A 24,765-nucleotide genomic window follows, 5' to 3' on the forward strand; every position below is an offset into this window, starting at 1 on the left:
TACCGATGAAGCTGTGACTTCCCTGTGGCCTGTTAGGTTGTGCCTTCTCTCTTCTTGTGTTGCAGGTTTGTGTAATCGGTAGGCGTAGCTGACCAATCAGTCTGAATGAGAGCACCTTACCTGGCCCCGATGCTCACGGTCATTATAAAAGCTGCCACCTCAGTCTGATCAGAGAAACTTTTCTGCATGCATCTTGTTTGATTACTTTAGTCTGTCTTCTCCATCCAACACCTGCACGATACACTTTTCACAAGCCCACTCACTACTGACTCTACTGACGTCCAAACTTCATCTCTTTTGCGATTGAATTCATATAGGTGTCTCTCCCTTTAATTGCCATGGCCTTTGAGTCGGTCATGACAAAGCAATCAGTTATGTAACACAGACAAAGTAAAAACTGACTAAGTGAGATCTATAGACATCATGCACCATGAGCCCTCTACTGGACACTGTGGGGATAGCTGTACTCATTTCCTTCATGGTCAAACCTTCATCAACAGAGAAAGAACTGCAGATACTTTTAGTTTGCATTATGAAAGAAATGTCATCTTTTCCTTACATTTACTAAACACAAATGCCCCCCCCCCCCCCCCCACCTTTTTGATTCAATGATAGATTTCTATACAAACACACATTAATACACATGATTTTCATTTTTTTTCCCTACAGCTGTTCTCTGCAGCTGTGATGATTTGTTTAGTTTATTGAAAGCAGAAAAACAGGCTGTAATAAATAAAGTGGTGAGATCCACTTAGATTGTCCACAACACACTGGATTCATTTGCAGCAATGATTTAACTCATGTAGCCTCAATAAGATGTTCGTTTATAGCAGAGCTGTGGCTGGTAAATGAGCACAGTGACACCTAACATCCCGCTCGTTGCGGTAATAACCCCTCAGGAGTTAACACAAAGTGACATTAAAGATGAACATTCATGATTATGCGCGGAGTACCCACCCGAAAAAACTCCGAGATGTCCCTGAACGTCCCTCCAAGGACCACCTCCATGTTATTGACTACTGTTAACGGCAGTCTGTGACCCTTACCGACTGGTCTCAGCATCATGAAGTGTGATTTATCCCCAGCTCCGGAGGCGGAGCAGTGCGCATGCGTGTTCAGATCTGCTCACCACCACATGCGTTTGGTTTGCGACTTCGTCAATTTCACAGAGACACCGAGAGCAGGAGCAGAAGTGAGGCGGATTAAATCCAGTATAAAAGCACAAGATTGAACATGAACCAAGAATCTGATACTTGGATATTATAAATATTGATAGAAATAAAAAAAAACAAATAGACTCATAGGCTGTGCATATTTTTGTAAAAAAAATATTACAGATAGGAATTGCTGGCACATGATCAACACATTAAATAGCCAATTTAATGTCTTGTAATGCTTGTATCAAGGACTAAAACACATATATATAGTCTGACTTAGTGATGTCACCCATGGTTTTCTGATGCACAGTTTTGAAGCCAAAAGATGCAGCTCAATATATTGGGAATGTGGACTCTATATTTTCTCTATTAAGTAACAGACAAAGAGGAGGAGCTGAGTTGAGCCTTGAGTTTATAGGCAACAGGTCTGACGTCACATACCAAACATAACTCTTATCCTTCATAAAATCCAAACAGATACTGTAGGCTATATAGTCTTTTTTAATTACCTCCTGAACAGAGTGCGACGATAAAGACATGAGCTATTCGGCTCAACGCATATTTCTGCTGTCAAAATGGGCAAGTGTGTGTATGGGACTCCTGGTGTTCCAGTGAAGCTTATTATCAGCTGGTGTTTGCACTACCCATCCAGATGTGCTACCATGCCGCTCTGCGCTGGAAGCATTTGTAATAGGTCGCTTTCCATCTATCGAGAAATACTCTATATTCTTAAATAATTATTATAGAGTATGAAAAACATGCTTCAGTTTCCTTAAGGGTGAAAATACAGCGAGTTGTGGGTTTTTTTTTCATGTGATTCTGTATTGGGAGCATTATTTGATATAGATATGCCTCCCCTAATCCTCAATAATAGAGAACCAAAAACTTGCTCCATACTCTGTCAATGCTTAAGGAGCGCGTATAGTGCATTAATATAATTATTTTGTTCTGGAAGCATTATTTCATAGGGAAAAATGGATAGCCTCTGCTATGGAGGAAACATCTTTCAACAAGGCTGCACATCTAGACAGAACACGGTGACTTTGGGAGGCTGCCTCAAGTGGACAGAACTTGGAGGAACTGCAGTTATTCCCACTTCTGCACTGGCTTCATTTTTCAACACAGGAGGTTGAACAACTTGGCAGATAATTACAATTGCCATGAATATAGCCTATATCAAGGCACTAATTGCAGAGTTTTGTAAAGTCATTAGGTTGTTAATAGGAAGCCATTATAAATAATAGGTGCCAGAATGACGTTTTTTCCCTTATTTTTCTGTTATAATAAGGTTGCTTCATGTTTATTGTGTGTTAAATGAATCATAAAATGGTCTCTCTTTTTTTCACATTTGTACCACTATTCTTCAAAACGTGGTAAAACACGAAACATTGATCGGCGAGTTTAATTTTCAGAGCCCAACCGGAAGTGGTGCGTAAACAGTGTGTCCGACTTGACGTGGGTTTTGAATCACGACGTTTATTCGTGAGCAGCGGGCGTCCTGAGCGCGGAGCATCAGAGGCTGATCCTCCTCCTCCGTGTGTGGAGGGCGTGCGGTCCGCTGTCACACATCCACTAAACGCCGCTCCGCTTCTTCTTCTTGTGCTTCCAGCTCTCAGCGGGATCAGAAAAAAAGCGCTCCAGCTCAGACCCCAACATGGGTTAGAGACTCTGCGAGCCATGGATTACCCACTTTGTGCACTTCGGCGAGGAGGATGATGATGATGATGATGATGATGGGGGGGAATCGGACTTGTTTTCGCAGAGATACACTGACAAAGACCGGGGACTGAGAGGGACTAGAGATCCAGGATCCACCGCTGCCTCTCTCTCTCTGTCTCGCTTTGTCGTCTTATTATTTTTCCTCTTTTTTGTTTTTGTTTTTGTTTTGTTTTTTAAATTTATTTTCACATTTCCCCGCGTGTGAGCGAGACAGAGAAATGTTTGCAGAATTGCTGTGCAGCGCCGTGGCTCTGGTCCTGTATGTCAACACTCTGGGCGCCGATTTCTGCTACGATGACAGGTAGGCTTCTACTTTTAGTGAATGAATGACACCCAGCTCCGTGTTACTAACGCCACTGTCTCCTCTGTGTGTCCTCACATAGAGCTGATCAACTCTGAGCTTCATTATCCGCTGCTGCAACTCTTAATAATACAGCGGGAAAGTAGCAAATAACCAATGGAGTTTGGTGCTTTGAAGATATCTGATGTATCGTTCTGTTGCATCCTTTCTCTTGCAGACTGCGGTGAGCTTTGAGTGAGCTCATGTGAGCGCTTTCGCGTATTTTCCCTGCAGCATTCTCTCTGTTTTATCAATAAACTGAAATGAACTCCGTGCAAAGTGTTGCAGCCTCCTGAGTCTGCAGGAAATAATTGATCTCCAGAGGAAGCATATGTCTCCTCATCTCTGCACAGAAGAAACTTCCCTTAACAAATTGTCCAACTGAAACTTTCTGCAAAGCTGCACATTTCACAATAAATGAGCTTCCAAGATATATGCGGGGAAGTCCTGGCCCCCCAACTTGAAACCATCAGTTTTGAGAAGCGAGCATGGAGCATTGGGTTCAGCTGGGCGATGCATTACTCATAGCTGGCCTTTTGATATTTGATGGCTGAATGGTTGTCAGTGCCTCAGGCTCATTTATGCAGCATCCATGCCTTGATGTAGGTCAGAGGCATGGTGGTTTCCATGGCGTCTCTATGTTGCATCTTTATTAATAATGAGGTTACATATCCATCGATAGGAGGAGGGAGTGTATTGTGCGGCACAGTATCAGCAGTGAGTGAACAGGTGTTGCTCTAATTCTATAACAGCACAGGAGGGCATAGCTCAGTGGGGAGGCAGTGCATTAACACACAACATGATTGTGTATTTCCTTTACAACTCTGCAAACTGCTGTGTAAATATAACACTTCCTGTGTTACATTTTCCCCAGGGCCTTTACGCTGAATCTCTGATACTTTTCTCATGCTGGAGTCGCTGTGCCTCTGCACTATTTTACAGTCAGGTGATTCTTGCTGCTCCTGTATAAGACAGACTGCGTTCCATAAACCTGTCAGGGAGCGAGAGGTGAGAGGCTACCGCTGCTGAGGATGCCTGCTGCTGCAGAGTCAGCTGCTGTACGGCTGCGGGAGAGCCTCCAGCCTGCAAGTAGTTTTAAATGTAAAACAGAAACCCTGATTGTTCTGTGAGGACATGTTAACATAATCATGTATTACCATGTGTGGGTTTTGTATCCAAGATGTTTCAGAGCTCCTATGAAACATGTGAGTGACAGAGCTGTCCAGAAAGAGTTTCTTGCGTCCTGCCTCTGACATGATTTTCAGTGCGGGCTATCTGTCATTCAGCGTTATCTGTTTTTAACACCATGTGTTGGTTCAGGCATGTAATTAGCAGCAGTGTCCCGTCCCCTCAGGCTCCACTGGAGGAGGGAGATACAGTGGAGCGAAGGGCGGCTGTGAACGATATTTCAAAAAACAGCCGTGGTCAAACAGGCTCATCTCACTTGCTAATGTGGAGCTTGTGTGGAGAAAAACACCGAAGTGACTCGGCGATGGTGAAGAAGCTGTCATCATGCAAATGACGCAACGTGTGGATGATGATAAATCAAACTGGGAGCCATTACCCCGTGCCCTGCAGCCTGTGGACAGGACTTATTTTAACCGAGCCTGACACTAATTTATGGATCATTCACATAATACTTTTTTCAAAAACTCAAAAATACATCATTAGTATGTGAGGCCTCAAGCTCAAAACACAACGCATAGCCGATGTCTTATTCAGATTGCATTTCAAAGTCTAATGAAGCCCTGTGTGTTCCTCTGAAAGTTTATAATAAATAGTTGCAGGAGAATTCAATATGGATATTTTGTCACCGTGCGATATTGATTTCTCTCTGCGAGAAGACAGACTGTGCTGCTCTTTTGCCACCGGCTGTTAAAAAAGCGACGCATCGACTCAACTCTGCCAGTGATTAAAAGTTAACGTCTAAATCATGGTGCATTTCCAATGAGTAGTGGGGCTGCAGATCTCACACTTGAGGATATGCAATCGATTGGCAGTTTAATACATTATGGTCTGTCGCTTTTCTTGCTATATATTCTTGGGAGTGTTCAGCTCAGGGTGTTCTCAGGCGTTCGTCTTATCAGAGGTGACGACACTGGTTACACATTCATTTAAGCAATGCATGCATAGTAACAGAGGCCGCCAGGAGGTCACAGTGAAAACAGAGAATGTTTACACGTGTCATGAGAAATTTTTATCCCCAAGGCTATTAAAAAAAAAAAAAAAAAAAAAAAATCCAAGCAGGGCAATTTTGTGACCCCTGAGGCAGTTACAGCCCCTCCCTCGATAAAAAATGACAGCCCGAACGAGTGGTCTGTTCCACCGCGCCAAATCGCCCCGGAGAGCTTTTCCTCTCCCCACTCCTAAGGACACACTCATCATCGGCACATGCACGGCTTTGACACCTGCACTGGAAAATGGGAATCATGCGTCATGTTGGTTCATATCTCTGCCGCCCTGATCTGCAGTTTGGGCCATGTGAAGGAATGGGAGAGCCCAGATAAATGTCAGGAGGAGAAATACTGCTGCAATACTGTGTGACGTTTGGAAAAAGCCTGCTGCACACGCTGCACACTCGCAACCGAAGCTGGTGCAAGCGAAGGTGCAGAATTAGCTTTGATTTCATGCAGTTAAATGCATCCCTCAGACTTTAAAGATTCTGATTGAAAAAAAAAAAAGAAGCTTTTGTGCCGGAGGTTAACCAGGATGAAAAAAAACAAGCCGTTAACAGCTGGAACACTGAGCTGTTTTTTTTAGGTACATTTCAGCTTACTCTCACACTACAGTCTCATGGATTATCATTGGCTGTCAGGAGCTTGACGGATGTGATGAACTGCACACAGCTCTTTTTCTCTCTTTGACTGTGTGAGGATGTGGTGTGAAGGTCGCGGGTCACGTTGGAAGGACGCAGCCTTCCCGGGCATGGCCGATGATTTATAACGCTCAGACAGTTGGTCGGCGAAGGCGAGTTGCTGCTCTGCTCGCCGAGCCTGAGAGCTTTATTAGAGGAGTCGGGGATTGTGGGACGAACCGAACGTTTTCACGCTGATGCGGTTTGATGTGAGCTCCGAGTCGATGACGGCAAAGAAGCCACACGACACTCTGGGCAGTGAGTCATGTCGGGTAATGAGCCGACGTACCAACCAGACTATGGAAGAAACAGGAAATGAAACCTTAATTTTAAATTTTATGCTCAGTTATATTCCATTTTGTGTCACATGTTTAGGCTGTGTCTTCAGAGACGGACAGCAGCAGACTGGAGAGTCTTTGCCGGGTTGTCTCACAGGTATATCTTCACAGTGTGAAGGCTCTGTGTGGTCCCTCCTGTTGACCTACCTGGCCTGACATGGACTCAGTCTGCTCTCATGGCTGACTCGTCCTTGGCGCTGTGTGTCAGTGCACTGATCTGGAACCCTGCTCTTATGGCCTAAACTGTAGGATGGGCTGCTTGTGGTTATGTTGAGGGCGGCAACCCGGCAGTTTAGTATCTCCACTTTTTTCCCCAGTCAGGCTTTCTCTGTCTGCGCCCTGTAATTACCGCGCTGCCTGCAAAGAGTAGACTCACGGCATGGTGTGGTAGACGTAGCCTCTCCGCCTGCCTGCCCTTCAACAACCACCCCCCAAAACAAAAAAAAAGCCTTCTCAGGCCTCCAGCGTCCATCATCCAACGGCTGCCTCCAGATGGTCCCGTTTGGTGAGCAGGGTTTTTCTTCTCTCTTGTGCAGTTTGAAGAGGAGGGTTTGAAGTGGATTCAAATGGAGGATGTTGTGTTTGCTGGCAGTTTCCAGGATGGAGACATCAAAGTTCCCCATGACACAGACAGTTGGTAACAGAGTCAGTGAAGATGGCATAATGACAAAAGCACATATAACATCATACGTCATCATAAGTGCCTTCATACACTACGTGTTGTTGGATTTGACTGTTGTCTGTGCATTTTTTGACAAAAGCTGCTTTCAGTGACAAATCTGTGGAAATGTGGACTACTTGCCCAGCGCCAACCAAGATCAAAGCCGGCACCTAGCCTGCTCACATTTAGCATTAAAAGAGAACGGGTGAAGATCAGAATCAACGCTACAAAAACACTAGGGTGCTGGCAGGAGAAACTCCGGGTGAAGTCAAAGACAAACATGTGTCTGTTTGCGTTCACACATGTAGCTGCTCCTGGTAATACCGGAGATTTTCAGGAGTTTTCTGCAAGTTTGGCTGTTTGCTGCATCAGAAGCAGGATTTATGTAAAAATTCACAAATTGTTCTGAATTACATTTCAACTTAGCACACTTCCTTTTGTCAGTTTCTTTAAATTCTTCCAGATTTTAATAAGATTTAAAAGTTGTCACTTTGTGTGACTTTAAAAAGATCACAAATATGAAATAGAAAGTAAAACGAACGTATATATAGTTTATGAATGATGAGATGTCAAATGTAAAGTACAGAAAGTCATCTTGTATAACATATTTTAAGTACTTGAATGTAGTTGAAGAAGATATGATTCATGTACTGTAGATAGAAAGCAGAAATAATTGCTGTTCAGTCACCTGTTTGCACACGCTGATCATGCCCCCCCCCTCCCCCGCACTGATCTAAAACAACTTAAAAGGTGATTGTCTTTTAATTGAATGTCATATTCAAACACACTGAAAGATGAAAATGACTAATAACCGGTGGTAATTGCTTCTATGTAAATGTTCAATGGATCCGTTGCCTGGAGGAGGGGGGGGTTTGATGTCCCTTCATTTCCTCCCTCAAACCGCAGGAGAGTTCAGTGTGTTGGCAGCAGAGGAAAGAGATCTGTGGGAGGCATCCTGCCCAATCTCTCTGGCCCCACACTCTCCCCGATAGATTCCTCTGACGGATTATTTACAGATACACGGTGCCAGCTCGGGACTCTTATTATTCCAGAGACAGTAGCTGAGCACCAACAAACTTAAATGAAAAAAAATTTTTTTTTTCAGTTTTCATTCCAATTTTTTCCTTCTTTTTTTTTTTCTCCAAAAACAATAACGTGATCCTGCCAGCCAGTCCCTCACAGAAATGTATGAATCTCTGGTTATTAAAAAGCCGACTGTGTGACTATCTTCACACCGGCTTCACCACCCGGAAAGATCAGCTCGGCGTCTGACCACAGTTAGATTGGATCTTCATCTTTTTCAGCTCTCAGTTTCCAACAGAAAACCAATCAAGAGGCATCTATTGTTACATTTTCTCTGGCCACAATTGCAAGATCAGCTATCCCTGCAGAGATGCTCTGTTTCTAAAGATCCCCGTATTGAGGGCTTCTGGTATGTTTGTGAGCTGCTTTACTCACCCGCAAAACCCGACAGAATTACCTGAAGCATCCTGGATGAAGGCGGTTCATATTTAGGTCAATAGGAAACAGCTGACTTGATATGATGCTCTCTCCTCCCTGACTGTCATCAGGCTCAGAGTAAGACCTCATTACACTCTATCTTGCTTCTTGAATTTCACGTAGAAATGTTGGCCTCAGGATTGCATTCCCTGCGGCGGTGGGGGAAGAAGGGAAAGAAAATGTTGAATACCTGCATATTTGGAAAATGTGCGGGAGAGATTACATTTGAGAGAGTGTTTTATTGATGCTCTTCTTGTGGACACACACGCACATTGCAGCTGAATGCCTGACTCCTGTTGCCTCCCCGTGGACTTCCTTTTTCTTACCTTTCCATTCTGGGTCAGCAGGTTTCTCCACGACTGTCAGAACAGTTGAATTAGCTCCTCACCCTGCGGTGTGGATCTCAGTGGGAAGGCAGCTTCCTCTGTGTGATCTGTGCATCATCATGTAGAGCCCTGGAAATGTGTGAGGTGAACGTTCTCTCTTTTAAATCTGAAAGGCTGAAAGTCCTTCTTCACTGGAAATGAGGGGAACATACATTATTGTATCCTGCAAAAACTTGCAAAATCGATTTATTGATTTATGTAACAAAAATGGAGATTCTTCTCTTCTAAGATTTAAAATCGATTCATAACTTCCAAAAATAGAGCAACAAGAAATTCAGCCAGTCTCACAGATGACTGGAGTAGATCCTGAAGTATGTACTCATTCATAAATAGACTTTGAATCCATGGATCCAGAACCGTTTCGAATCGAAAATCGATTCTGAATCAAATCGTGACCCCCAAGAATCGAAATAGAATTAGATCGTTAGAGACAAAAATATTCCCAGCCCTATTGTAAAGTTGAAACAAGCATTTGAAACATTGATGTTTCCACATCTGATTAGTGTGTGAACAGTAGCAGGCTGTAGTAGTGAGTAGTTTAGTATCTAAGCTGCAGTGTTTCACTCCTTCACAGTAATCCTGAGTGACATTTCACAAAGGGAACATTCTCCTTTAAGTCACAGGACACCCACAACCTTCAGACCCAGATGAGGTCTGGACTCTAGAAACCTGATCCACACATGAGTCTTAAATACCTGTGATACCTTCATGTGGAGCTGATCACACACAGTGTACCTGTCTTTGATTACTGGAGCAAACTCCTCTCTGCCCTGTGGATGAAACTGAGTATGTGTGGCCAGTTGTAGGGAGCTAAATAAGACCGCTGATTGTGTCAGCTTCGACTGATTTTTATAATCCAGCAGCAAGTTGCTAGTTCCACTGTGGCGTTGTGAGCAGTCACCGTGTTCATTGTTTCTTAAAACCCCTCGCTGTGCTCTTGCCTGGCCAGAGTAAGCCTCTTCAAAGCTGCATTAATCAGGCTCTAATGCTTTTAAATCACACGACTTGTTTTCAGCAGGAAGAAGAATAGGCCATATGTGGATGTCGGGTTGCTGCCTGGTGCTGGATGGAAGCGTTAGAGACTGTTGTTACTGCACTCCACTGCACATGATGCTAACCATCATGCTGTTGGGGTATCCTCGGTGCACCATGTCTGGCTATTTAACTAGAAGCCAACAGATAGTCATGTGGTTACAGTATGAGAAGGTCAGACAGACAAACAATATTAATCACCTTAAAATGGAATAATGTGCAATCGAATCATCCGATATACAAATCTTATACATGCAAGACATAAAAACGACTTCTCAGTTACAAGAGAAAAGGTAATAAAGGTGCAAAAGAAAACACCAACTCAAACAGATTAATCAAACTTGCAACAAAAACATGTTAATCATAGATTAATAGGATGCATCGGGTGTGTCAGTTTTGTACTTCCTTAAAAACAATGTCCTGGACGGGCATCGTGATCGATACACGCTGGCCACAGGTTATGTTCCCATCATTTAACATGGGAGTTAAATGATTTGACTCTGCTGGGCTATGTTGTTAATGGGTCTAGACAAGGGTTTGGATTTGGTGGGCTAATGCTGGCTGATGGCTCTTAAGCTGTGGCCACTCTCAGGCTCTTGGCCCTCTTCATATTAATGGGATTAACAGGACTGTGGACGAGTGGGGGCACGACGTGTGAGCAGAGAAACCCAATCCATTGGAAACAAAAACGTCCCTGTCCCCTCCCCCCCCCCCCCCGTACCCAACAGGGATGCTTTAGATTACCCGTTTTAGTAAGGAAGAGAAGGATACCCCTCTCTGCTGGCCCCTCCATCTCGGTGGCCTTATTCTCTGACAAGGACCACTGGCTGCTTTCGATAAGGTTATGACACAAGTTGGCCAGTTAGGGGGCAATGTCTTTGTCCATTGTAAGTAGAGGAGGCTGTGTGGTCCCTCTGTTCTCCCTGGACCCAATGAAGGAGCCCATTTGTGCCCAAACAGAGAGGAATTAAGCCCTGGTTGTGTTGGTGTGTTGTTCATGACGTACAAAGAAGCAAGACCTCAGTGTGCTGTTTGAACAGAGCAGAAAACTGCTGCAGCCTTGCAGCCAAACCTGTCACAACCAATTGGGTGAACTCATTACGGTCGTACGTGCTTCAGTCAACGCTTTCAGGTGGTGAGACAGAGGAAGGAGGGAGGAAGATCCACAGCTAGTTAGCTAACAAATGCTTCTTTGTGTTGTGGATATTCCAGCGTGATTTGTTAGTTTTACATGGCATTGGTGTTTAGCTGGAAAGATGATGCGCCTGTCAGTGCTCTTTGGGGGAAATACAGGCAGTACATTTTTCGAGCTGCTTGCCAGGCTGGAAACCAGCCCTCAGCTGCTGGCTGCCAGCTGACAGAATGGTGGCCATGTTTTAGTAATCTGTAATTGGAGCCATTAACATCTGATTTAAGTACAATAATAATGAAAAAGTAAAACCCAAAATGGTTAAATGTAATCAAGTCAACACAAAGCTATATGTTAGCTCTCAGTCAATGTATTTAGGGTGGCTGTGGCTCAGTTGGTAGAGTCTGAGGGTTCAATCCCTAGCTGAGCAACATGTCTGTTGTGTCCTTGGGCAAGACACCCTGAATTGCTGGGTGTGACATGTGGTGTAAAAGCGCTCCGAGTAGTCAGAAGACTAGAAAAGTGCTATATAAGCTCAAGTCCATTTACCATTTGTTTACATGCTGTTAGTAAAAGTAACATACTATATAATGCATTTGCATGTTAACACCACAATCTGACCCAAACTGGACTGCACATGATCCACAGTAAACATGGCACACTTTAAGCTGGAAGTTAAACTGCATAAATGAGTTGCAAAGCAGAAGTGGCAATGCCATCTGCCTCAAGATATCGCCATAAGCTAGAGGGATAGCGTGCATCGTATTTAAACCAAAAGTCAAACGCAGGGTGTGTACCAAATGTACAGAGATGGAAGTTGTCCTTGTTTTCACCATTTGATGTACAACCATCACTTTTCTGTTTGCTAACTCGTTAGCAATGTCAACAGGAAGAAGGTCAGATAGTAACTAGCTGAAGGGGTCATACTGCCACGTGTTGTAACAGAGTTGGACATTGTATTCCTTAATTAAATCGATTGGCCCTTGCTGCTTGTCTTTTGGGACGAAGACAGTTTTCCAATGAAATGACCTTATCGAGCTGTAACCGCTGCTGGACTAAACTGCGCATGTAAACATACTGAATGTGTGAGATTTTTAGATTTTGAAGGTAAAACAAAGGCTTGTGATGGTTTCAAGAATAACACAATTTGCTGCTTTCACATTATGAAGTGTTATGATGTCTGCACGTTTAGGGCCATGCACGGCTTCGTTTTTCAGCCATTCTCCCACAAAGAGCAACAAGAACTGTCGTTCCAACAAGTGCTGAAAAACAACACGTGCTTTGGTTGACGTGACAAAACCTTATAAACACCCGGAGTAATCATGAGCAGAGCAACTGGGAGATGTGATATAGCTAGTCTGTGTTTAGGGAGGAGGTCAGAGTGGAAGGTTGGGTCAAAAAACATCAGACTTTGAGACAGGAGACAGCTGTTTATTTCCTGTTTTAAACCCACATTCTCTTTTTTTTTAAGACATAACTACCACCGGTCCTGAACCATAACCACATTTTTTTATTGTAACCATGGCGAGGAAGCTCCCAAAACATAAACAACGTGGTCGACTGAAGCAAAACAACTTCAACAGTGATTAGTAAAATGTTTGGAAGGCACAAATGTATTTATAGTTGTCCTGCAGGAGCGTCAGTTTAGAAGACACTAAATATGTGTCGCTCTGAGGGCTAAAGATGCAATTTAAATATTATGATAAAAGATGCTAAGTGTGTATTTTTAGCATTATTAGTATTTTTTTTTACTGCTTGTTGTGAAAGTGGAAACCTAACAGATGAAATGGCTGACTTTTGGTCGTAATGGTGTTGCAAATGGACTAATTCTGTTAAAACAGGAAATCAACAGCTGTCTCCTGTCCTTCCACTCTGACCTCCTCCCTACACACAGACTAGCTTTATAACATCTCCCAGTTGCTTAGGCCATGATTACTCCGGGTGTTTATAAGGTTATTGTCACATCAACCGAAGCTCGTGTTGTTTTTAAACACTTGTTGGAATGACAGGTCGTCGTCTCTCAACTGAAAGGCCGGGGGTCCGATTCCCTGCTCCTGCAGCCACATGTCCGATGTGTCCTTTGGCAAGACAAATAACCCCAAGTCGTGCCCGCTGCTTCATCGGCGGTGTATAAATGTGTATGAATGGATTAGTTAATATTGATGGACTCTTTGTGTGACCTGCGGTGTAAAAGCATTTTGAGTAGACTAGAAAAATGCAATACAAGCTCTAGTCCATTTACCATTTGCAGACTTAAAGCAGCAGCAGGCCCATTGATTAAAAACATGTGGTGTGTGTCTAATATTTGATCTACTTGGCATTATCATCAGTTACAAAAAAAATGCTTCCCCCTCTTGTCAGGTTCAGGTTCATTCCTAAAAGATCACGAGATTGTATTTCTCTGGCGTGTGTCATTGTTGTGGTTGAACTGGTTTTCAAACATGATTACAGTATCTGGTGTTTCTTCAAGAGTGTGTGAGTGAGTCAAAAGCAGCAGAGAAGGGCCTGTGGTCAGGATAGTTTAGCCACTGTGGGTAACCTGCCGCTCTCCTCGGGTTTGTAACACTTTCTTACAACTAAACATGTTCGCCTTGGGGCTTGTATCCCGACCTGTGTTAACCTTCAGGCCAGTATATGAAGAGATTATTGCAAACTTCACAAAGGAAATGTTAGTTACACTCTTCTTTATTTGTGGGCCATCTTATACAAATGAAAAACGAAGCCAATGAGAACGTTTAAAAAACCTGCAGACTCCATATCTCTTTAGCCTAGCGCAGCCCGGATTAGCATCTCAATTTCAGCTTGTCTACCTGCCGAAGGTGTGTCTAAACTCGAGGTAATTATGTAACAATGTAACACATGATTCAGACCAGAGCAAATGATCATGTTTTATAGTCTAGGATCCTATAGAACAAATTGAAGAAGGATGTCTTTGTGGACCTGAACAGTTGCTGCTGTAGGAGTCTCCTCCGTCCTCTCTCTTCACTCACTCACTTCCTACCTCTGGCCGACCACAGCACCAGAGGAAGCACATCTTTTCTCAAGCTGCCTTTAATTGATACTGTCGAGCCCTGGGAGCCCAGTGCGTTGGTTTTAGTGCTATGCAAAATGCGTGCAAAGCACAACAGCCTTGAGCGTGCCACCCTCTGGGACACCACAGGTTATTTGCTACCAGACAACCAGTCTGGCTTCAGGTTCTCGTATAGTTTCATTTCAGTAAGTTTAGAAGAAATACCAACCGCACTTGGGTGTGAAGCTTGCCAAGCCTTTCATCAAAAAGCTGCGCTGGGAGAGGGCAAGAGTTGAATCCAATCCAGAGCTGTAATCTCAGCTTTAGGGGGCTTTTCACTAAATAGTTGTGTGGGTTATGGAAGAATGAAAGCAGATACTGTGTGTAGGTTATGGTTCCTTCTGGTACTGCCGTTATGCTACTGTTCCTGTACGTACTTCAGCTCTTCATTGCCAGATTCATCTGAAGAACATCCAGAGTTGATTAAATAAAGGATTTCAAAATAATTAGTCACGTTCAAAGCCATTTTTTTGTTTTGCATTTACGTATGTGGCATCACCAAATCCCACCAAATGAGGTGTAAATGGACTCGTTCTAATGTAGCTTGTCATGACTTGGTGAGGCAGACGAGCCTGACATCTCTCCAGATGGAGAACAGCTTGTGTTGTATTGTATTTCACATGCAGAGCCAAGTCTCTCCTTTTCTCTCGCTCGCTCTCCCCTCTCGCTCCCTCTCTGTCATCGTGAGTCAAATCACGCCGGTGACAGATTGATGGAATCATGATGGTTTACAGGCTTGATTTCGCTGGTTTATTTTGGCTGAGCACTGACCCTGAGTGTCTGTGGCCGCGGTGTTTCTCCTCATCTCTGACCTTTGGCATGTCTCACTTTCCCCTCTGGCTATTTTACCAAGTGAGGTCTTCCTCTTCAACACGAGGAGGATGCACACAGTTGGCCTGAGTTTATTTTTGATCCGAGGAGGAAGTTTGGGTTGGGAGAAAGCGTGCACATCATTTTTTTTCCCCCCTTCACCAGCCCCGGAGGTTTGATGATCTAGGGAGAAGCGCTGTCAGCTGCTCTGACAGAATAATGAGACTTCTCAACAAAAATACATTTTTCATCTGAGATGAATTGAGGGTATGCGAAAGAGGAAAGAGCTTAGCTGGCAGGAAGAAAGAATGAGTGATGGAGCATTATGGCATTAGATGGAAGGTCTGATCCTGGATGCTTTAAGTGCGAGTGTGAGGGCCTCGAGGTGATCCCTTTCAGTCTGTGGTGAGCACTTATTGTCCTGACTCTGAACTCCAGCTGCTTATGGGTCTAACAACATTTACCTGATGAGATGTTAAGAGGGCTCCAAACCACAGCCGATCCCCCGAGTGCCTCCTCCAAACATGTCCAAGCCTGTACAGTGGACACATTTCTCGCCACCACATGGTAGAAAGATCAGCGCCTGTTTTAATTAGGACGCAGTTTAAAGGAAATCCTTCCTTGACCCTGCTGGCTGGTGAGCTTTGTTTTCGTTGGTATGAGTGACTGCTGGGATCGTCCATGAAGACCCTGACCTTCAGACATGAGGCTCATGACTTTTCAAACAAAGTGTCACTCAGAAACCTCAAAGCGTCTCCTTTTTCTGCTAAAAATGTTGACCTAAGCATGTCTTTAAGTTTGCGGTCAGGCTTCATGTTTTGTTTTCTCAAAACAAGTTTTTTTCTGGAAAAAGGCAAATCATGCATTAAAGAGAACGACACTTCTAACCTCTTACTCCGAGGTAAGTCTTGTCAAAAAAAAGGAGACAATTTCCTACACTGCTGGCAGATTCCCCTCGCTTGAATAATAATAAAAAAACATTATCAGCACTAAACACAAGATTTTTACGACTTGTGAGGTTCTCTTCCTGCCTCCGCTTCTCATTTAGCACATTAGCTAACTAAGTGCATCCATCACTCTCTCTGCATGATTGATGGAGCTGACAACTCCCCCACATGACAGCTGAAGTGAAGCTGCCAGGCCCCGGGCACCTGCCATGTGGACTCGTTTGCTCCCTCGAGACTCGGCCCTGTTGTTCGGAGACAATAGAGCCTGATTGTCGCTGTGATTATGCCACCTCCTAAACGGCACGTCCTGCGGCTCGTATTCACATTTTCATCAGGAGCTAGCAGCTACCCCCAGCAGCTCATTGAGAGGATATTGATTTTTATCAGGGGAATAATCCACCATGGTTTCCCAGCAGCATGCAGATGGTCGGTCCACATTGGGTGAATAAGGATTACATGTATTTCTTCCTGCAGCCATTACAGAGCCCTGTATCTGATTCAATGAAGAGAGGATTCATAATGGAGCTATGTCTGTTGTACAGAGTAACACAGCCGGATACATTTATACTTAAAATATTTATCGGTTCTACTGCTGGGTGTGGTCTAATGGGTTTAGTATTTTGATTGGAACGTGTGCGTGATTTCTGTTTGAGATTTCAAACTCTGCCGTTGGAGACATTTGGCTGTAAATCACCTGAATGAGTGATGGGCTCAGGTGGTCTCAGCTGATGGATGAGTCAAACACAGTGCATGTTGGTTCGCTTCATGGTGTTTCATTTGGTGTAACAACTGAGGCAATGTTGTGCAATTTTAGGTCATCAAACAAGGAATCAGTCCAATATATAGAGTCTAGGAGCAGTATTTTTGTTGCTGCGGTATCAGAACTAGGGCCCAACAGATAGGGGTTTTTCTGCGTCCGATATCAAAATAAAAATCACAATACCGATAAATTGGCCAATATCTTTCTTTGATCTGTAGATATAGATAGATAAAGATATACACTTTTATTGTGTTAATCCCTCTAATGCAGTTATCACACATTTGTGGATAAGATATATCATGAGGAAAGGTTTGTCATTGGTCACTCAACTTGAAAGTAACTAAGCATGTACGTGCATCACCGCTCGACACTCTGGAGAGTGATGATGCTTTTTGTAATCCATATAGCGCCCTCTGATGTTGAAATATAAACGCTAGTGTAGTACAATGAAACTCAATGAAGTGTTTTGACTGGTGAATAAATTGAGTAATATCGGCGCATATCTGTGATAAAAGCAGCCGATACCGATAGTCCCTGGATTTTATCGGCTGGACGATTCAAAGGTCGGGCTCTAATCAGAACCTTTGTTCATTTTGTGCTAACTGAATACAGTTACTTTTCTTTCGAAGGTTGTACATTTTGCACTTCAAAACATTAAAAATCAAAGATTAAAGAATCAGAAAATGTATTAATCATCTTTTCCTGCAAACTACAGTTACGTATAAAAAATACAAAGTAAATGTACTTCAGTGAAGAAACTCTGATATGAAGCATCAGCCACTGAAAACATCCTTTCTGCAGCACTGCCAATGTTATTACATGCCCTGTCTTCATTAATCACAACTCACAGTAGCCTCCACGGCTTGTTAATGAATCCTCTGTGTATTTATTTATTTAACACACAAAGTGATCCCTGTTTTTCAGACTGGCTTCGGTAGCACATTTGTTTTCCAACATAATTGGCTGTTATTTTCATGGGTAGTTTGTGTTTTACACCAAATAGAAAATCTGGCTTCCATCCTGTGCAATCACTATTTCCCATCTCAGAGTCATGATTAAGCCCAAAACCTGCTTTCCTCCAGCCCCAGTCTGCTGTTGTGAACTTATATCCTCAATAAGAAAATCAGAATTTTCAGTGCTGCGATAGAAAGAGCGTGCCCTCCAAAGTGCTTTTTAAATACATAGCTTGTCTGGATGGTCGTACTGCGTTTAGCCAAGGCCTTATAGCTTTACAATGGAGCGTCTGAGTGAGTTTGTTGTTGGAAAGGTCTCATTTGTAGCTGTGCCATAATCACATAATCATCATTATGAATGAACTCATGCTATTTATTAAGAAGACTTCTGGTTTTCTTCAAGAGTCCAGAGCTGCTGTCTCACATCATGTCCACTTTCAGACTGATTGAGATAATTACTCATATGAAGTCAATGGTCCTCTTTTTTCCACAGTATTGCTTTTCCAGTCTGTTCACTTCCATTCACATATCCTTGATCATGGAGAGCAAGGGAATCCTTAGCCTGCAGCATGAATGAATGAGTGTGTGGGACGCTGTGGGATGTAGAAACCTGAGCCGAGCTGAAGACGAGCCACAGGTCCACTGACTGATGCTCCGGTTAGTCCAGAGTCACCATAACAGATACTTCAACGAGGCTCTGCAGGTTTGTTCATCTTCAGGATTATACTACACTGGCAGATGTTCCTCCGGCTCATTTCACTTTTATTGAATATATATTACACGGCTGTGTTACCTGCTTGATTCTGATTGGCCAATTACGCATAGCAACAGTCTGCTATCCCTAGATAGATCACCGTTTCTCAGAATAACACACCGTTACTAAGAGAAATACGCTGTTGCTAGGGACGCAGATCTTTATTTAAGATTTATTTTTGGTCTTTTATTTAGAGACCGGACAGTGGATAGTGTCAGAAATCAGAGAGAGGGAGTGGGGAATGACATGCGGGAAAGAAGCCACAGGCCGGATTTAATACCGAGGCCTTCAGCCTTTGTACACAGGGTGCACACACTAACCACTAGGCTAGCAGCACCCAGGGACGCAGCTCTTATCACCGACTCTGGAAGGCTAACTGTAAGCATAAAAGTTGGGTTAATCTGAAGATGGGCAGTGCACTTTTGGGAAAAATAGAAAAGAGAGGACAACAGCTGAGATCAAAAAGGATAAAAGATGTAAAAACTGAACACTATGACAGAAAAAATCGACTTGACTGAAGCTGGCACATTAAGTAAACATGTAACAGAACGTGCTATGGGATACAGTAGTGTTTGAAAACTGAAAAAATGTAAACCAAATCGGACATGTCGAGTGCTGCGCTGATTGAAGCATGGGGGAAAGCTCAGTTAAATGTGAGTAATGAAAGCGTCTTTAGCTCATTTCATGAAGGCTACTGAGTTATCCGTTGCTATGCACTTCCTCAGTAAGTAACCGGGTAATATCAGGATGATGTAAAGTGAGCGGGCTGTTATCAGGGTGAGCACGAAAACAGCCCGCTCACTCCACATGACCCCGTACAACAGATGGATGTAACTGCATGTGATTGTCATCGACAGTGTTGTGTCCTCCCTGAAAACAGATTAAGAATATATTAATTAATTAACCAGAGGATTCTCCCCAAAGCTGTAATAGTTTGCAGATTTGTCTGACTTAGGAAGCGTTCCGTGTGACTGTCAGTGGACTCCTGGGGGTGAGTCAGCTGCCGCAGACTCGACGCCCTCAGTCTAAACCAGATTAAGAGTTTAAACCTTTTAGTCCCTGGTGGAAAGGCTGTTAAACTTCTCAGTCTTTAGACCTCTTGCAGGGAGGTTTTTTGCATGCAGGAAGGTGCTTAAAGGAGCAATCAGTAAGATATCTAGTGAGTGAAATGATAAAGGTACCTTACTATATGATCAGACATTAAGGAAACATGCTATGTTGAAGTGCTGGCTTCTCTGACAACAATGCAGCAGTCAGTATGTCCTCCTAACTTTAGATTCTGCTCCTGAATGCTCTGGATTTGTGTGGACCAGAGAAGGTAGGCGGTTTTAAGGCCCCCACACAGCCGTTTTGGGCGCCCCTCGTTTTGCCAGATATGAGAGCAGTTATCAGGTCAAACCAACAGGTGTTGCAGTGATGGAAGCGTTCAAGAGAAGTGGTTCAGATATTAGTGATTGTACCCGACCTAAAAAGCCTCTGCATGTTTCTAATAAGCTTCACGAGCAGAAACGTGCTCAAACTAGGATCAATATTGGAGATGTTTTTGAAAAATGGAGAGAGGTTAGAACACAGAAAGGTTTACAGACCCATGCAGAGCTGGATAAACACTGAAGCTTCAGTGTCCACCACATGGCAACCTGTGTGAGCATGGACTCTAGAGAGGAGGGGGGGGGGGGGACAGCTCTCTACAATGTTTAGAATTTGGACTGCAGTACCCATTTTAAACACTAGATGTCAGAGTTAGAGTTTGCTCGTTTGGGCTTGCAAATATTTGAAAATCTGAAAATGATAAAGATTGTTGTGATTCATGACTAAACTGTTAACAGATCAAAAAGAAAAAAAAGGTGCATTTGATTCATACAAAAATGTAAACTTGTGATCAAAGTGTATCAGAACATCTTGATCTCATTAAAAATGGATCAAAGCATCAACATTTTACACTGACCCCAGCTGGAGATAAAACACAGCTCTGCTCTTTGAGTGCATGCACAATGTTTTCATGTCTGCACAGATATTCTCTCTGACAGCTGCAGACCTTGGAGTGGACCTCGCTCTCGTCTCCGTAAACCTGTTGACCCGATGTCCACCTTGATGTTTGATCCATTTGTTGCCTCCTGGAAGATAAATAAGAGTCGAAATGGAAAAAGAGAATCACACAAATGCACCATGGTACACCCGGCACACACAGTAAACACTATTCATGTGAACAGTGTGGGATGTGGAGGCGCTCCGAGCCTTCACTTTGTCAATCCCATAAAGCGGTCATGATGCAAGTTGAGCCCTGTGCGGTGCAACCTTTGGCTGATCCATGACTCGGCCCTGCTGCCAGCTCTGAGCAGTAACATCAGTTTTAGTGTGCGACTCGTGTTGGCTTATCAACGTGAGACTTCATTAACATTCGACATTCATGTTGAGCTGCTTTCCGCATTTTCCACTTTCATTTATTTATTTTTGTTACGGAGAACAAATTGGATGCCTTCCTAAAGGCCTCATTATCAAATACTTAAGAGGTCAAACACTCTTTATGAGAGGAACACACAGTTTGTTGAATGAAAGCTGAAAAATACAAAATCACAGTGAATGCCACACAGTGTTTAATTCAAAGAGAAAGTCAATAAAAATGTAATTTCCATAGACTGTATATTAAAATAGACAGAGCAGACGCCCCCCCCCCCCCGAGTGAAGCCAGAGTATTCAGAGCCCCCCCTGCTGACTGGCTGCGGTATAGATCATCAAACCCTGCCACCTCAATGGAATATGCAGAATTTTTACACTGAATTATCTAAATTAATAAAGAATAGACTAAACCATTAACTATATTTCCATCAGTTATCAAAGCCACAGAAATCCTACATTTTAGAGTTGTAATGGGACGTGTGGTCACAGCAGCCATGACAGAGCCACCATGACAGACACTGGATGTTACGTCAAAGACCATAAGGAAGCGTGAGCTGCTACTGAAAGCTGCCGTAATGTTGCTGTATGGAGTGGAGTAGCAGAGGGAATCACTCCCATGATTCCCCGCCAGCCTCAACATCAGTTTTTGTTATTGTTTTGATTGGGCCTTCATGCGACTTTTCTCTCTTGAATACACACTTGTGTCCATTGTTTTTACTGCTGCTGTTTGTTATGGGATGTCACATGATCTCCACATGAAGAAGAATGCTTACCACATTAGTGCCTGTGTCTCTATACAGATGAAGCTCTGTGAGATTCTAAACTGGAGATAATCATCCTTTAATAGTTGCCCTTGACTTTGGAGTATTTTATCTTTCCCCTCGCTAACATCCAGGGCTCATGTCTGCATCGTGCCTCTATTACAGATGTAAACATGATTCCCTCATACTGTAGATGTCTACAGGCTGCGCAGCACAGCGTATACTTGCTTGCATTATTTTAGGCAGCTTCTCTTCGGGTTATTAGCCCAGATGGTAATGTGTTTATGGCTTTTAGGACTTTGTTTATTTGACGGGGGGTTTAAGGTTGTTTATTATGGACCAGCTTCAGTTGTGTACAGCAGTAACGGTCTGATTATGGTGAGATTTATGAGCTGCATGATGTTTATCTGGAGAGTTTTAGTTCAGCTGAACCGTCATCTGCATCCTCATAGATAACATGAAATGATTCTGTGTGGCTCCGACTGAACGGAGAACACCTGATCATTTCCCTGAAGGTTCTCTGACTGTGAGGAACCACTTGATTTAAACTGCAGTGATCGGTGCACGTGTGACTTCAACTTATGGATTCAAACACATTTGTTGCAGCTTCAAATAGCAGGAGGAGTGAAAATATATTAAACTTCAGTGCCCACGCTGACGGGAACCATGGAAGCAGTGACACAAGAAATAAATATAAATCTGGCTTTGGATACACTAATATTTGTAAGTGGGATTGATCCATTATTGGTTGCCCATTCTTGGAAGTAGATATCAATAAGACAGGCTTTTTTTGTTTTTGTTAACGTCTCATGATTACAACAATTCTAACAAATATGCTTTGATTGGAGAAGAGTTAGAAATGTTTTAGGTGCACAGAACAGACAAAAGTGTTCTTTAAGGCTTAATATGCGATTTTTTGATCCAGCAGATGTCGCCCTTGAGCACCAGCATGAAACCAAAACAACTTGCGCTGCCTTGTTGTGTTAGCATGCTAATGCTAGTGCTCTTTATAATGCTCGTATCTTCACGCTGCATGTAAATTTACACAAAATGAGCGTGATCTAAAAACGCTTACTTGACTTTCAAATAAGCAGTGAGTACAGTATGTTATTCTTCTTTTCTCTAGTCCCTCAATTAAACAACTTTTATACATGAGGGGATGAGCCAGCCGGCCGTCCTGGCGATGTAAACAAACTGAGGATAGGACTCTGAAAACTCTGAAAACATCACAGACAGTGGGACTTGGGTGTTACACCCATTGTAGACAGTCATGACTCACAGAGTTATTTTCAGAGGATATACTTGATTTATATTATATTTAAGTTTGAAAAATCTAATAAGCCTTTAAGGTTCTCTGTACAATCATATAAATTGTTAAATACATTAAATGATTAAGCTTTTATTTTGAAACTATCCATTTTTTTTTAAAAAAGGAAGTTGCATTTTCCTTTTGCTTCGTACAACTTCACTTTACAGCAGAAGCCAAAAACCCTGAACTACTCTTCACACCAAATCAAGTACGCATCTAAATCTTCATCCAGATCAAGTCAGAACTTTGGTCTATGATCTGCTAAATTCATGAGGATTGGTTGAATTTGCGTTAATAGTTGTCATCGTGACTTTGCGACTTCCTGGAGGCAGCAATCATAAGAACAATCATAACGCTGCTAGCCTTCTCAATATGAGCCGATTGAATTCTTTGAGCGTCACTCCTCAAATAAAGGATGAACGTTGGATTTGAGTCAAACACTGAAAAGTATTGGCTCTGAAAGACACCAGGACTTGGTGGTGGTCTCTAACAGAGCTCACCAGCAGAGGCTGGTAATTGATTTGTTAAATCCCCCGACTGACTCGGTGAAACGAGATGACAAGTACAGTCCTGGGGGGTTGTTGAGTGGAGGGAGTGATAGGGGGAGAAGAGGGGGGTCCATGACACACAGGACGATCAATACGACATGATGAGGCTGTGCAAATGCTGCAGCAGCTCTTTGTTCCGATAAACCGACCACTCAGCGACATGAAACGTATCACGTTATTAAAAAAAAGCAGATCTCAGTGACACACTCATTTTCACTGGTCATGTGATTGACCATGTGCTTCAGCGCCCTTCTTTTAAAGTAATATCAACAGCTTTAAATGTGTTGTGGATACAACAAAGCTCTACATGGACTCACGCCTTGTCTAGTCCATCCTCATGTTTCCATAGCAACATGCCACGGTCCTTGTCATCCCAAAAACACCACTCTGCTCTGCTGAGTCTGTTTTCAACGGAGCCCGATGCAAGAACACGCCAAGCCACACAGAGCAGATCGACCCAGACAGGAAGTCAGACACAACCACGCAGAGAGCATCTGGTCACTTTCAAAATAAAACACCATGCACACGTCGACGATTGTATATTCCATCACGAAATCTACATAAAGGCACCAAATGAAAAGCAGGTGCACCTCGCAAAGTGACCTGTTGTATGCACGTTGTGTGATCTTGTGCACTTGCAATTCCAGCTGCTCTCCTATGCCTCAGAAACAAGTTTGTTAGGGTACGGTGCACGCCGCCGGATGGAGCAAAACCATGCCACAGACCGACCACGGTTGATGTGAGGTCTCTGGGTTAGGCTTAAACTTAGAGCGTACGTTTCAAAGTCAGCTTACAAGTTATTTCATGGTTCATACCCGTTGTATTTCTCCTCTTAGCTATTAGCATCTGCCTGCAGAGTTCTTGCATTCTAGCACAGGTTTTGGCAGCAGTAACTTTCAGTCAGGTTTTCTCAGCCATAAAAGTCATAAAATATCAATATACAAGTGTTTTTCTTTGGGGTTCAGAGGGAATTCCTCGCCCTCAGGTGAGGCGGCTGAAGGCTTGGAGGGAATAACCGCTCACTTTGCACCTCATAAAAACCTGCGAGTGAACCTCAAGAGCTGAACGCCTCACACTGAAGGTCCCTCGCTCTGCTCCCCTCAAAGAAATCCTCCAGGATTATAGAAGTGATGAGGAGGGCAGTATGGAGGAATACACACACCGCCCTCTTCAATGCGTCCTTCACCATAAACCACACGTTCAGAGTGATGCATAAAATCAGGGCTGCATGGATTCTTTCTTTCCTCCTTTTTTCTGAGCGTTGGTTAAGTAGCGTTTTCCTGCTGGCTCCTCTGGACGGCCACAGCTGCCAGGCGACACTCCACAGTGCTAAAGCGTGT

At 43.3% G+C, this 24,765-nt stretch overlaps 1 protein-coding gene across 1 annotated transcript in view; it reads left to right on the top strand.

Annotated features, from left to right (window-relative positions):
* Window positions 1–2,660: 2,660 nt before the first annotated feature.
* tmtc2b (transmembrane O-mannosyltransferase targeting cadherins 2b) overlaps window positions 2,661–24,765 on the top strand; it is a 111,625-nt gene continuing 89,520 nt past the window's right edge. Inside the window, exon 1 of the mRNA XM_020639801.3 lies at window positions 2,661–3,177. Coding sequence (XP_020495457.2) covers window positions 3,095–3,177 — 83 coding nt within the window. The 5' untranslated portion in view covers window positions 2,661–3,094. The remainder of the gene's footprint in view (window positions 3,178–24,765) is intronic.

This window comes from Labrus bergylta, chromosome 7, assembly GCF_963930695.1.
Source record: "Labrus bergylta chromosome 7, fLabBer1.1, whole genome shotgun sequence".
Classification (NCBI taxonomy): Eukaryota; Metazoa; Chordata; class Actinopteri; order Labriformes; family Labridae; genus Labrus; species Labrus bergylta.